This window comes from Pseudopodoces humilis, chromosome 7 (assembly GCF_049639895.1).
Source record: "Pseudopodoces humilis isolate 2021_Gansu_Grassland_sample_001 chromosome 7, ASM4963989v1, whole genome shotgun sequence".
Lineage (NCBI taxonomy): Eukaryota > Metazoa > Chordata > Aves > Passeriformes > Paridae > Pseudopodoces > Pseudopodoces humilis.
The window spans coordinates 58,610,172-58,623,867 of record NC_142206.1 but is presented as its reverse complement, the minus strand read 5'-3'; the positions used below and the strand labels follow the sequence as shown (position 1 = coordinate 58,623,867).

General features: G+C 40.9%; 1 protein-coding gene across 2 annotated transcripts in view; it reads left to right on the top strand.

Annotated features, from left to right (window-relative positions):
• ARID4A (AT-rich interaction domain 4A) overlaps positions 1 to 6,789 on the top strand; it is a 46,204-nt gene extending 39,415 nt beyond the window's left edge. For both annotated transcript variants that reach the window (XM_005528542.3, XM_088057559.1), the window contains 5 exons: positions 816 to 1,946; positions 2,500 to 2,604; positions 4,025 to 4,240; positions 4,442 to 4,588; positions 5,021 to 6,789. In XM_005528542.3, coding sequence (XP_005528599.1) covers positions 816 to 1,946; positions 2,500 to 2,604; positions 4,025 to 4,240; positions 4,442 to 4,588; positions 5,021 to 5,124 — 1,703 coding nt within the window. In that variant the 3' untranslated portion in view covers positions 5,125 to 6,789. The remainder of the gene's footprint in view (positions 1 to 815; positions 1,947 to 2,499; positions 2,605 to 4,024; positions 4,241 to 4,441; positions 4,589 to 5,020) is intronic.
• Positions 6,790 to 13,696: the final 6,907 nt, after the last annotated feature.

Sequence of the window (13,696 nt, the reverse complement as noted above, 5' to 3'; positions counted from 1 at the left end):
AGCAGTGACTGTACAAGTCATTCCATGTTCTTCAGCCAGAGCCTTTCAGCCCTGAACAGACCAAATCCAGTGCTATAATGATGGTCTTTATTGTGCTAATTAAGTCCTCAACCTCAATACTCCATCATCCAGCAGAGCTGTTAATTATACACAAATTGCAGCACATCTTTGGTATTTCTAAGCCTCTCTGAACAAGAACTGAAGTGAAATCACTGTCTCATTTTAGTAAAGGTCCCTGAATAATCTTCTGGTAATGTACTAATGCTTGCTTTCTGCGTGGTGCATCATTTGTACAATAGTTTAGCAATGACATGTCCATATTGGGGTTTAGAAGGTTTTTATTTTTTGGGTTTGGGCTGGGTTTTTTTCTCTGCATGGAAGGGACGAGTGTTGTTTTTTGGTCTTGAAGTGTGTCATATGGGAGAGTCAGTATCCATGAGATCAGGGGAATCTGTAAAACTATTTTTGCTGCAATAAAATGTAGTTTAGTTTATTTGTATTGGCTTATTTGGGAAATAATAGTAGGAGAGTCATAGACTTCAACTAAATCACCTGAGTTAAGAGCATCATCCAGATGCTTCCTGAACTCATGCACCACCACTACTGCAGTTTCATAGAAATTTTAGGTAAAAATAAGAGCTGTAGCAAGTGTGTTGAATAATGCAGGATTTTTAAAGTGTAAAATAATTACTGTAAACTGATGTTGACACCATAGATTACTGAAAACTGGGCTTTTTGTGAGGTTCAAATAAAAAGTCATGCTGCAATTAATTATTTAGGGTTCTGTTTGCTTCTTTTTAAATTTTTTTTTTTAGACTCTGGCACATCTGACAGTGAAGCAGATGAATCATCTGAAAAGAATTTGAATGAAGAATTTTCTCCAGAAACTTCAGAACTGGAAAAAAGTGAAAAACTCCATGATGAGAAGCTGGATGAGGAAAACCCAAAGATTTCTCATGCGCTGAAGGAAAACGACAGGACTCAAGTACAGCCACTAGAAACACTGAAACTGGAAGTTGAGGAAAGTGAACAAATTGTTCAAATATTTGGGAATAAAACGGATCAAATGGAAGAAATCAAAAGAGAAGTTGAAAAATCACCTAAAGGAAAAGGGAGAAGGAACAAGACAAAAGATCCCTCATTGGAGAATGCGAAGATTGCACCAGGAAGCCAGGAAGATGTGGCAAATGAGTCTCTTACAGAACCTGAAAGATTAGATGTGTCTTCCTTGGACTGTAAAGACATTTCCAGCACTACTGAAAGTGAAACAGAGCTCTCCACAAAAGATAAGAAGCTTCTGAAAAGGAAAACTTTGGAACAGGCATCACCTGAGAAGAGAAATCGGCGAGAGAGTGAGATGGAAGTGCCAAATATTGTATCTGAAGAGAGGACCAATGAATGTACTGGAGCAGAGGAATGTAGAGGGCTGAGTGCTGAGGAGTCACTCAGAACTGAAAATGAGGAGATGCCATCCCTGGTGGCAGAATCGGTTCCGCATGGTCCGGAACTGAGGAATGACAACTTTCAACATCCGGCCGAAGCCAACGAGAGCGTTCCCTTGAAAGATGAGGATGACACAATGCCTCAGATTGGTCCTGAAACCTTGCTGTGCCATGAAGTAGACCTGGATGACTTGGATGAGAAGGAGAAGAGCAGCAGTGAAGACACAACAGCAGAAAAGCCAGACCCCAATGCTTCCAACTCAGCCCCCTCTGCCTTAGCCCCCGCCATCCCCTCGAGCTTCCCGGTGGCCTCTCCTCTGGCCCTCAGCCAGGACGAGTCGCGCAGCATCAAGAGCGAGAGTGACATGACCATCGAGGTGGACAGTGTGGCAGAAGAGTCTCAAGAAGGGCTCTGTGAGAGTGAGTCTGCCAATGGATTCGAAGCCAGTACCACGTCGAGCAATTGCAGCATGGCCGGGCAAGAGAGGGAGGTGGGAGAGAAAGGTGAGCATTTCCTGGAGGAGTCATTCTCTGCTCTAATCCTTGGCTGAAGGTGTCTTGAGACTGGTGTCACTTTGCTAAAAATTGCTTCGCTAAAAATTGTTTTGTGTGCTGGTTATAGATTCACAGAATGATTTGGGTTAGAAGGGACCTCAAAGCCCGTCTTATTCCAGCCCTCTGCCTTGGGCAGGGACAGCTTCCACTATCCCAGCTTGCTCCAAGCCCTGTCCAGCCTGTCCTGGAACACTTCCAGGGATGGGGCAGCCACAGCTGCTCTGGGCAACCTGTGCCAGGGCCTCCCCACCTTCACAGGGAAGAATTCCTTTCCAGTATCCCATCTAACCCTGCCCTCTTGGAGCCCCTTCAGACCCTGGAAGGGGCTCTAAGTTCTCCCCAGAGCTTCCTCTTCTCCAGGCTGTGATCAGCCTCAAGTCTCTCAGCCTGTCTGGTTTTAGATTTCTTTGTTGCTTATAAAAAGAGCTTTTTAGTAGCAGAAGTATTTGAAGTGTCTTATGTTTTATTTTCGGATTTGTTTTTTTTTTCCCTCCTCTTACAGGTCAAAAAAGACCCAGTGACAGCAATAGTGGAACACTGGCAAAAAAGCAAAAGCGAACTCCAAAGCGAACCAGTGCTGCAGCCAAAAATGAAAAGAATGGAACAGGTATGTTCCTGTAGGGAGAGGAGGGGGGAGGTTATCCTGTCCTGTAAATACATGTAAGAACCTACAGTTCTCATGTTACAGTTTTCACTGGATGTGGCTTCCCTCTCAAGGTTTTTCATTTTTATTCATTGTGGTTATTGGTGATAAATTGGAGAGGTGTTCTGAGCTTTGCAGTCGCTGTGTAACTGGGAAATCTCTTGGCTATTTTATATTACTTACTTAGGAAAAAAGTCTAAATTATTATTTATATTAGTAGTTACTGCATAATTACCATTATGCTGATTTTTCTATATTGGATTGATTATGAATTTGGCAGAGGGCTCATTTAAAGTCTTAAAACAGGTGTTTCTCCTGGGAAAAAATTCAACATTTTTGAAATGTGGAAAAATGGAATATTTTTTCATCCAAAGGAGTCTTGTCTAATTTTCTTCTCAAGCATCTGTCTATTTTATAACTTGCTATAGGAATCTGGATTTTTGTGTTTCTGTAGCTCATTTTTCAGAGAATCACAGAATGGTTTAGGTTGGAAAGGACCTTAAAAATCATCTTTTTCCAACCCCCTGCCGTAGTTATCGCAGGTTGCTTCAAGCCCCATTTAACCTGGCCTGGAACACTTCCAGGGATGGGGCAGCCACAGCTTCTCTGGGCAGCCTTTGCTAGGGTCTCACCATCTTTATAAAAAAGAAGGACGTTCCCTCTTGTCCCATCACAAAATTTTTAACAATCATTGCATGAATGAATCAGTGGTTTTGGCTTTGTGGCAACACTGTTATATTTTTAAATATCAAACTAAAATACTAATTATCTGACATACACTATTCAGATATATTTAACATGCCTGTGGAAAACTTGGCAGTTATTGTGGGAATCTAAAATATTTGAATATATGAGTTAAAAATTTTCTGTTACATGTTGAACTTCTGTTGTTGTAGTCACATGTTTCAGAACTGTTCCTTTAGATGTGTCCTTTAGATGTTTGATAACTAAATACAATCATGTGCTACCTACCCATAGTAATACAGGCTTAATCTTTAAGAAAAGGGTTTTACTGTCTGCTTTATATTAGAAAGCTAAAATAGTTGATTATTTATATAGAAAGTTTATCAGTACTCTAATATTCTAATTTTGGTAAATTTATTTATTATTTTTGTAAAGAAATTTGGCTTACCTTTTAACTAGGCCTAGTCAGCTCTTGAATTCTCCTGCATCAACCATGATTATTACACCTGAGAGTTCAGTGCATGTTGTGTCTGATTAGGTTATCTGTGGAATTTGAGATTGTTATTCCTTGGGTGTGTTTTGTGATTTTCTGAGCAAGAAGCAGCAGCTTTTTTCTTAATGAATGTTTCTTTACTATAACCACAGTTTTTAAAATGTCAGGGTGGAGGTTTTAAGTCCAAATTAATTATTTTTCCTGCAGGGCAAAGCAGTGACAGTGAAGATCTCCCTGTCCTGGACAGTTCCAGTAAATGTACTCCTGTCAAACACATCAATGCATCCAAACCACAGAAGATTTCCCGCTCCCCTGCCAGAGTGATTTCTCCTCACATCAAAGATGGAGAGAAGGACAAACACAGGGACAAGCATCACCACCAGAATGCTTCTCCCAGGGTGTACAAATGGAGCTTCCAGCTCAGTAAGGATTCTTGAAATGACTTGATTACAGAGAATTTGTGTGAAAACTTGTTCTGAAAGAAAAACATGGAAATTTTGGGTTTCTAAATTAGGTGTGGGCCTTTCCTGGCAGAGTTATGGAAATGGGTTATCTTCCTTGCTGTGCCTTACATCCTCTTATAAAATCACCTTGACAAAGATATATTTTTCTTTCCACTTGCAGATGAACTGGACAATATGAGCAGCACTGAAAGGATCTCTTTCCTACAAGAAAAACTCCAAGAGATACGAAAGTACTACATGTCCTTGAAGTCAGAAGTAGCAACCATAGACAGGAGAAGGAAACGATTAAAAAAGAAAGACAGAGAAGGTAAGGTTGAGATTTGCTTTATGATTCCCATGAGGAGTTAATTTGTTTGGAAATGTGTAACTCACAGTAGTTTGAGATTAACTGATGATATTTTAGAAGAAAGGAAGGTGTTACCATCTGTTTGCATACGTATTTAGAAAGAATATTTGTGGCTTTTTGGAACCTGACAAAAATGTTTGCTGACTCTCTTATAACTGTGCAGTAGAAACTTGGACTTTCTAGTGCAAGTATTTCCATTAGACTCATCTGAGTTGCCTTTTCAATAATTGGGTAAAGCTAATCCTGTGTCTGTGAGTAGAGCAGTGAAAGCAATTGGCAAAACCTCTATATGAGCTTTTGTGCCTGTGAAGTTGTTTAGATATCTTTTACACAACCTTCCTAGTGAGCTGTACCTTGATAACCTAATGCTGATCTGTTGTTCTGCGTGTTCAGTGTCCCATACAGGAGCATCCATGTCATCTGCTTCCTCAGACACTGGAATGAGCCCCTCGTCATCCTCTCCTCCCCAGAACGTGCTGGCTGTGGAATGCAGGTGATAAACATTTCTCTGCCTTGCCAGCAGCTTGCTGCCATGGACATAAACCCTGAAATTCAGCCACAGAAAGCACTCAACTGGTTGGACGTTGCCAAGTATATCCTGTACACACTTCCACTGCTGGACTGTACCTGTTCCCCCCTCCTACCCTCTTCTTTTGTTTAATTTACTGTTCAGAGAACTTAAACTCATTGGTAACTGAAGGTTTGTAGGCACAACGTGGCATCCTTGTCATTGTGTTTGTTTTTGTTTCTTGTTTGTTTCTTTTTGTTTTATTTTTTTTTCCTAACACAGAGAAAGGGCACTTATCAAATTTGCAAAGTTATGTCCAATGAGGCATTCAGGTGTTCTAGGGTGATCTTAAAATAATAAAAAAAAAAAGCAAGTGCACCAAGCAGACATCAGAGTATTATCCAAAAGAACTGAGTAACTGCTGCACTTTCACCGAGCTGTGGGTAACTCTTGGTGAGTAGTTCCTCTTTGTGGAAGCACTTGCTATACAGAACTGCCAAAGTATGTGTTCAGCAATGTGCCCAGTTTTAAAGTTGTAAATGGGACAAAATAAATTGTGAAAGGAAGTGTAGTTGACTGAAAACTACAGTTGTAATAAGTCTTCCACTTTTTATAGGATTTTTGAGCACACAATTATGCAAATGTTTTAATGTTTATTAATGTTTACAGTGGAATTGTGAATAGGTTTTCAGTGGACTATCTTATCCCTTGACAAAAATATTTTGTCTTTTTTCTATGTAATTTCAGAGTTTTTATTTTGTTACAAAAAAGACGAAAAATGAAATATATAACAACAATGAAGTTATTTAACAAGATTTCTAAAGCTGAAATTTTTGTGTAAAATAAGGTATCTTGCAACTTGTTAAATATATTTATTCAGACATTGGATGTTGTATTTTTATGTATTTTTTAAAATATTAATAAAATTGGAAAAAAAAAATAAAATTCTAGGTTAGTTCACTCTTTGGACAAAACATCCTTATCAGTTCTGGCTCTTCAGGAGGAGTTATCCAGTAGCCAAACCTGTACTTCCAATGGGTCTGTCTACATATCCTCCACCACACAGATCTGCCAGCAGGCATCTGGGTTAAAATAAAACTTTATTTGGAAACTTTGGCAGTCCTAGTACTTAAACTTGTTTGGAGGAACAAAATTTATTGGGTTGCCCTTAAGATGCTTTGTCACAAGTTCTTGTGTTTGCTGTACTGCCGAATAAATTTATATCTCCCAAAGTTGAGATGCACCAATAAAGTAAACGCGACTGTGTGTGCTCTGCCTGTGGATTGTCCCACGGGCAGATGCAGTTTGTAAATAGCTCTTCCAAACCCATGTATTTAAAGCAGTTTGCATATACATTATGTATAAAAAGTGATTTTTTAAACAATTTTTTTATTCATGTTTGTACATTGAAAGGGGGCCTGAGCCCCTTTTTCTGTGTTTAATATGCTGTAGAGTAATAACATAGATGCTCTAGACTGTATATCAGGATATTCTGGTTCTACACGGCAGAAGGTCAGGAGGAAACACTAGTGATGGCGTAGCATTACTAAAATTGATGTTTCTTGAAATTTCATTTTACAGCATTTGTCAACTTGTGATTCCAATTCCTTCCATTTTCGCAGAAAATTAAAGAAAAAGTACTCTTGTAAATGCACTTTTTCTGTCTTTTCTTAAGCAAAGCAGAACTATTTCAATGTAAGATAAATATGGAGCTCACTAGACAGCGCTAATAAAGGCCATGTTTTAAACATAGGCTTTATATTCTATTTTTATTTAAGTGATTGTTCTTGTAAATGTCTGGACTTTACTCTAAATAGGAAAGTTAATCTCCATAAATTACTGTAAAGACTTTTTGCAGAGCTAACTTTTACTTGTTAATCTTCTAACAGCTACGAATAAAAAGCAATACTCATTTAAAAGGAAGTAACATGGGTCACATGTTTAATATTTGCAGAAGCAATCTAAAATCCGGGGAAATAACAGGATTAATGACATCTCAGCTCTCTGATATCTAACCTGTGTGCACACTCTGAGATCTTCAACAGGCACTGAGGTGCTCCCAGCACAGAGGATGGAGGAGCTGCTGCCCTGGCCTGGATGTTCCCCACGTGTGTTCTCAGATGACTGCTGCTTCTGTCGCTTAGGAATATTTAAAACTCTGTTTGCAAGGCTCCAGGTATGATCCCATGGAACATGGAAACCTATTCCAGCCCATTGACAGGGAGAACTACCTCCTTGCTTCCTCTTCCACCTGCTTCCCTTGCACTGCTCACCCCCAAAAGAGCTGGTGCTACTCTGGCACTAAACCAGCAGGAAAAGGGGGACTTTGTGCCAAGCCACTGGCAAAGCCTCCAGCAGGTCACTGATTTCCTGGTTTTATCTTTCTGGGAAGGAGCATATCAGATTATTCAGTAGAATTTTGCAGTAGTTTCCTATGATGTTAAAAATAACACAGGGAAAAGAAAACTAGCTGCAATCATTGGGCTGTCCTGGGTTAAAGGTGAAATCAAGAAGAAGCCCTAATAAAATCTGTGATTTCTAACTCTACAATAATCCCCTTATTGAAGCCTTGTTGATATAAATTCCAAATATACGTTGATATAAATTCATCCTGTCTAAGACACAGTAATTATGATTATAAATAATTGGGATTTTTTTTAAATAAGAGGTTAGGTATTGTGTTTCCGAGACCAAGCAGAAATAAAGCACCATTCTTGGCTGTATTTGTGCTGTTCTCCTGCCTTCTGATCTCCTACAGGTTTTCCTCAAAATTACACTTATTTCAAGTTTCCTTAGGAGGTGAAAAAACCCAAAAAATTTGGGATCCAATGCTGTTAAAAAGAACAATGTTGTAAGAGAATCAGACTCTTCCTTCATTTCTTGCAATTGATACAAAGAACTGTCAGATTGCTGGCAGATACCTTATTTTTGTATTAACAAAAATCTGAAAGATGGAAAACCTTGGAAAGTTTCCATGCAAGGACATAAGGTAAGATTCATTTCCCTGCTTGTTTTCATTTTCACTTTTTTTCCATCAAGTATATCAGCTACATTTGTACTAATGAGTTTTTATTTTCTAATGTGAAAGTTTAGCAACACCCAGTTAAATCCCTGCTTGGTTTTGGCTCCTCCATCAGGTTGCTGGTAGCTGAGAAAGTTTTTCCTGCTTAATCAGCCTGAACAGATCAGGCAGGGGAAGCAGAGTTGTCAGAACAATAATAACAAGTCAAGTTAAACAGATCTTCAGTAGTAATTATCAGTGAATGAAAAGCATAACAAGGGCAAAGAAATGTGTGTCTTCATGAAGGATGGATGTATCTGACCTTCACAGGGAGCAGCAAAAAAGGTGATTAAATCACTGATTCTGCTTTTGTGCATGCTTCTATCTAATTTTTTAAAAGGTGCAGTATTCAAATAGACAGATTTTTTTTTAAAAAATATTCTCATTTTTTTGTAGGGTGTCCCATGCAGAAATGGCTACCAAAAAATTACTCAGGATGGCTTTGATGTGGAGCTGGGAAGAGAATCTGAATCTTAGGATTGTCATCTCCTGTGCCTCAGTCAGAATATCCACTGCTGAGAGAGCCTTCTCTCTGCAGACAGGTTTGTCAGCCAGATGGAATATTACAGTAAAAAATTAATACTTTCATAACATGTTCTTTTTTTCCCCCATTAAAAATATTCTTGGATAGCTGAGGCAGCCAAATGGATTTTCTGGGCAGCATTTACTGGAATTCTTTTACAGCAGTAAGTCTAAATGCTGTTTGTTGTCTTCTTTTTAAGAAAAGAGCTGGATTGGTTTGATGGCTTGAAAGAAATCTGACATGAGGCAGGAGCCAGATTTACCAGCTGAAATAGAAGATTAATTTGTTCACAAAAGTATGTCGAGCTGTTTACTTCACTGTGCCCCTGCCTTTGCAAAGATTATGCACTGAAATCTTGGTTATTTTTCCTTCTCTGGTCTTGGGATTTTATTATTTGCTATAGTGTGCAGGATAAAGGCTCTGGAGATGTGAGGGACATAATAAAACAGTGGAACCAAAGAGGATGTTGCCAGAGGCTGACTCACTGTAATTCCAGGGCTAAGGAAAATGACATTTTATAATTGGCTCACACTATTAAGCTATTGCTCTCATATTTTGAGAAAAATTGTCATTCTCCCATCTTGCATTCTCACACCAAATAGGATGGGATTTTAAAGAGGTCTCAGAGTTTAAAATTATTCACTTTTTATCAGTTACCACTGAGTAACTGGGATTTATTCGGGGCCTTTTGTTTGCTCTGGAGATCTGTGAGTTCTCCAAGTTCCCACAAGTATTTTTTAGTCACATCCATTGCTTTGGATGGATATGTAAATTCATTTTTTTTGTGTTCCAGTGTTTTTTGTCTGCTAGTGTGTTTGTTTTAATGCCAGGGAGTGGTGGATTTTATGATTAACCACAGCCCAATGGCAAATACCATGCTGTCATTTAAAGAAGACTGGAAGGATAAAGCTGTTGATTGTGAAAGCAGTTTTTCTAAGAATAGGACTTGTCTGGTTTCTTCTTTAGTTTGAATTACCTTTGCTATTTATGCTGTTATTCCTGCTCCTTCCCACTTCAGAGGAGCCCTAAATTCTGGCTCAGAGCAGGTTGGTTCTGCTTCAGCTCTGCAGCTGTTCACATTGGTTAACACCCTTATGCTGCTCCTTATTCCCACACCAAGAGTTTTCAGACATGAGAAGTGTCTTTGTTTGATGCCACTTGGCCTCAGTGCACCAGCACAGCTCACTCACTGCAGTAACCACGGAGGCTTTGCTTCACTTTCCCTCTTGTAGTGTTTGCCAGCAATGAAAAGCTGCCCTGGAGCTCTGCTACAGCTGTGACAACCTGCAGGGGGTTGTCACTTCGTGTTTAACCCTCACCTGAGCCTGCTGCTGAGGGACACACTGCTCTGCCTTGGTGCTGTGGGTTTGGTGATGTCTCTGGCTTTTCCTGCTGTTCAGAGTAACCCAACATTTCCATTCCAGCACTGTTGGTGTCTTCAGCTGTTCCTAAACTCCTCCTCTAATCCCTCATCTGGGTACAGCTTGACCTAATTTACCGTGCTCATGCCAGCTATGCCAGTTTCATAAGGAGGGGTAAGATGTGGAATTTGTGTGAAATACTTTGCTATATTGCACAAGAGTGTTTTTTCTTTCTGTTTTAACAAGGCACTTGTTTATGTGTATATTTAATTTAAAACCATCTCTCTTGATGCTCTTTTATTTCCCTTGTGAATAAATAAAGCTATTTTAAAAGGAAAAAAAAAAAGCCCCAATCCTTGATTCCATCTGCACATGCTCTGCTTCCCACCCTGCAGGTGACCCCTGTGTGCCATCCCAGATGGAGAGGCAGTGGCTGCCCTCAGGTGGGCAGGACAACCCCTCTCTGATAAGAAAATGTTTTGGCAGTGGAACCAGTGAGAGGTAAAAGACCAAAAAGTGTTGGTCTGTGCAGGTATTTGAATGTGATTAACTCAGAATGTGAGAGCAGCCCCACTTTATCCTGTGGGAATAATTATGGAATAATGTTATCCACAGGCAATGCAGGAGGGAGCTGGTCTTTGTGGCTGTGGTTTAGCTGCTGCTGTTCTTGTTTCCTGCTTTTCCTTTGGAGGACACTGAACAATTGTGGAGAATGTGATTTCTCTTTGGCTCAGAGGCAGTGGGCAGGGTAACACCTCTCTGGCTGATGTTTCATTCAGCCCAGAGCTGGTTTCATATAAAACCTTTACTGTGGGACTGTCCCAGTGCACAGGGCTGACACTGCTCACTGCATCCCCTGCAATGTCCTGCCTCCCCCAGAGCCTTGCTGGAGCTGAGAATGTGCAGGCAAACAGTGAAATGTGTTGTCTTTTCTTCCAGATCTTCCATAAGACATTTCATTTTGATGCTGGAGAAAACAATTTAGACTGGGACTCTTCCAGATCTACTTCCAACACCCCCAGGAGTATCTTCTTGTGCCCCAGTCTTCTCTGTGGTCCCCGAGTACTCCAAGGGTGACCCTGCCCCTTTCCTGGTGCCCCAGGATCCTTCCTCCAAGTGCCTTCTGGTGTGACCCAGCCACCTACCTGTGCCTTTTAGTGCAGTGTGGCCAGTAATACAACCACAGTTTAATTTGAAGAAATAGCCACTAATGTACTTCCCCAATCTAATTCCAGTTGGTGCTGTAAAAAGGTAACACATGCATTTTTCCTGATATTTATTGTGAAGAACCTGCTGCTCCCTGACACCAAAACACAAAGGAGTGTGAAGTTAAGGTAAAACATAATTTTAAAAACCCTCCAATATGAAGCAGAATTGTAACTTTTTGAGTTCTTTTAATGCTGTCCTCTGGAAATTCAGGATGCAGCCATGATGCAGGTTCAGGTGTCAGAGGCTTTAATTGCTTTTAGAGTTTGGGCCAGACTCATTCAAGGAATTTTGGAGCTGAGCTTAATGGACTTCCTGAGATCAGAACTGGATTCCTCAAATGCCATGTGCTGACTTCCCAACTAGCTAAGAGAAACTGCTGAACTGAGCTGTTGCTAAGCTCCAGTTCCCAGAGTGGGGAATGCCAGAGCACAGAGGATTTGCTTCCTTGCTCTGAAGCCACAGCCAGACTCAGTGTTTCACCCACACTCCCTGACACAGCACTGCAGTCACTCCTTTTCTTGCCTTCCAACAGAGCTCAGCAGTTGAAGCTCTCAGCAGGGGATTACATAAATTGGGGCTTTGCTTTTATCCTGGAGAGAATTCAAGGAGCCTCTATTATAATCTTCCAGCTGATTGATCTGATGGCTGTGCCAGCACTGCTGCTGTCCAGGGCACTCTGGAGCAAGGTTCTGATTTGACCCTTCCTGCTGAGATGGTTCTTGTTTCTGTGAGCTGAGGAGGCACTGTGTGTGTTTCCAGCAGGAAGGATCCGTGTTCCCGTTGCTGCTGCAGTGAGCATCTCCAAATGAGTGTCTGTTTACCAGCTCAGTTTCATTGAGCTGATTTTTGGCAGGCTGCCCTCCTGCTCCCTCCCCTCCCACCTCCACTTTGAGCTCCCTTTTTCCACAGCTTTCTCAGTACTCATTCCTCAGCAATTTCCCATTTTTCACCCTTTGCTCCTTCTCCCATCAGAGTGAGATCCGTTCCTGCACTTAGCGTGCCTCAGCAAGGTGATTCACCTCCTCTTGACACCCCTTACCAGCATTTAGGAAAAACGTAGTTGTCTTTCTCTTAGGATCCAGACTGAAACCATTTTTATCCTATTTTTATTATTTATTTTTATCACCTGAATGCTTTAGTTATGTGGATGCATTTTATTTCCAAGCTCAAATATATTTGAATTGTCTGTATGCAGCCTGTCATCTGGATTTGAAAGACCACATTTTTGTAAAGAAACAGAGCTTTGACAAACCTGGTGGGTAATTTATTAACTAAGTCCCTCTAAAACTTGCTTAATCATTTTTTCAAGAAATCTGTCCTCATATGTATTTATATATATTCCTACCTCCAAATACTGAAATGAGAGAAAATTATTTTTTTAACCCCCCTCAGTTCAGCCCCAAGGTGGTTTGTTCAGAAGACATGAAAATCCTCCACTTCCATCAGTTAAACTCTTCAGACACTTTCCTGAGCAGCTCTTTCCTCATGAAGATCCAGTTGAAAATCTCAATCATGGATTACTTTCACATGTTTAACAAAAAGAGAGCTGCTTCAAGGAAAGCCTTCAAGTCTTTGCTATGCATGTATTGATTCTAATTGGCTGCAACATTTGTGGCCTGATTGTAGCAAACAATCTGGACAGTTTTAGCCTGATATTCCTTTGAAAAAACAGGACACTGGATACTTGCTGCCTTATTTGGGCTGGTTTTTAGCCTTCACTGTTTCAGAGGCAGCGCTTGCCCATCTCCACAGTAACAAGGCACAGGAGGAAGGAGTTGTGGTACAGCGAGTCCAAACGTGGGGACTCGGGCTCCTTCCACCTTTGCAAGCACAGGAACAGCACCCAGGGAGAGCCGGACAGCAGCACAGAGAGCAGTGTCTGCTGCAAGTGGCAGGAGCACTGCTGCCCTCAGGGGCCAGGAATCCACAGCCTGGACAGCTGAGTTAGTCATTAAAGCTGCTGCTGCTGGAAATAAAAAGGAGGAGAAGGTAACAACAAAAAAGTCCTTTTGCCCTTTCTGTTCCTTGCTGTTGCCTCTCTATAAATAACAGAATCTGGCAGTGGATGTGAAATAGCTTTGGTTCACTCATCATTTAGAATCTCAAAATTGGTGCTTCTGGTGTTGAGTTCCTGTTGTTCCTGTATTTTATGAGCTAGAACTGAAGCACAGGGTGCCTGTTGACTGTCATTCCACGGCACTAAGGCCCTGACTGAAGGATTTCAGCTGTCAGGATCCTTCCAAAGCACTGCTGTGTTTCCTAACCCAATCCAGCTGCCTTCCAAACCTCTCTGGGCTCATGCAGCAGCAGGACAGGCCCTGTGCTGTGCACAGCCTGTATTTCCTGCTGGCATTCACAGGGAGAAAGGAGAAAACTGCAGCAAGCTCAGTGCTTGGAGTGTGTCAGG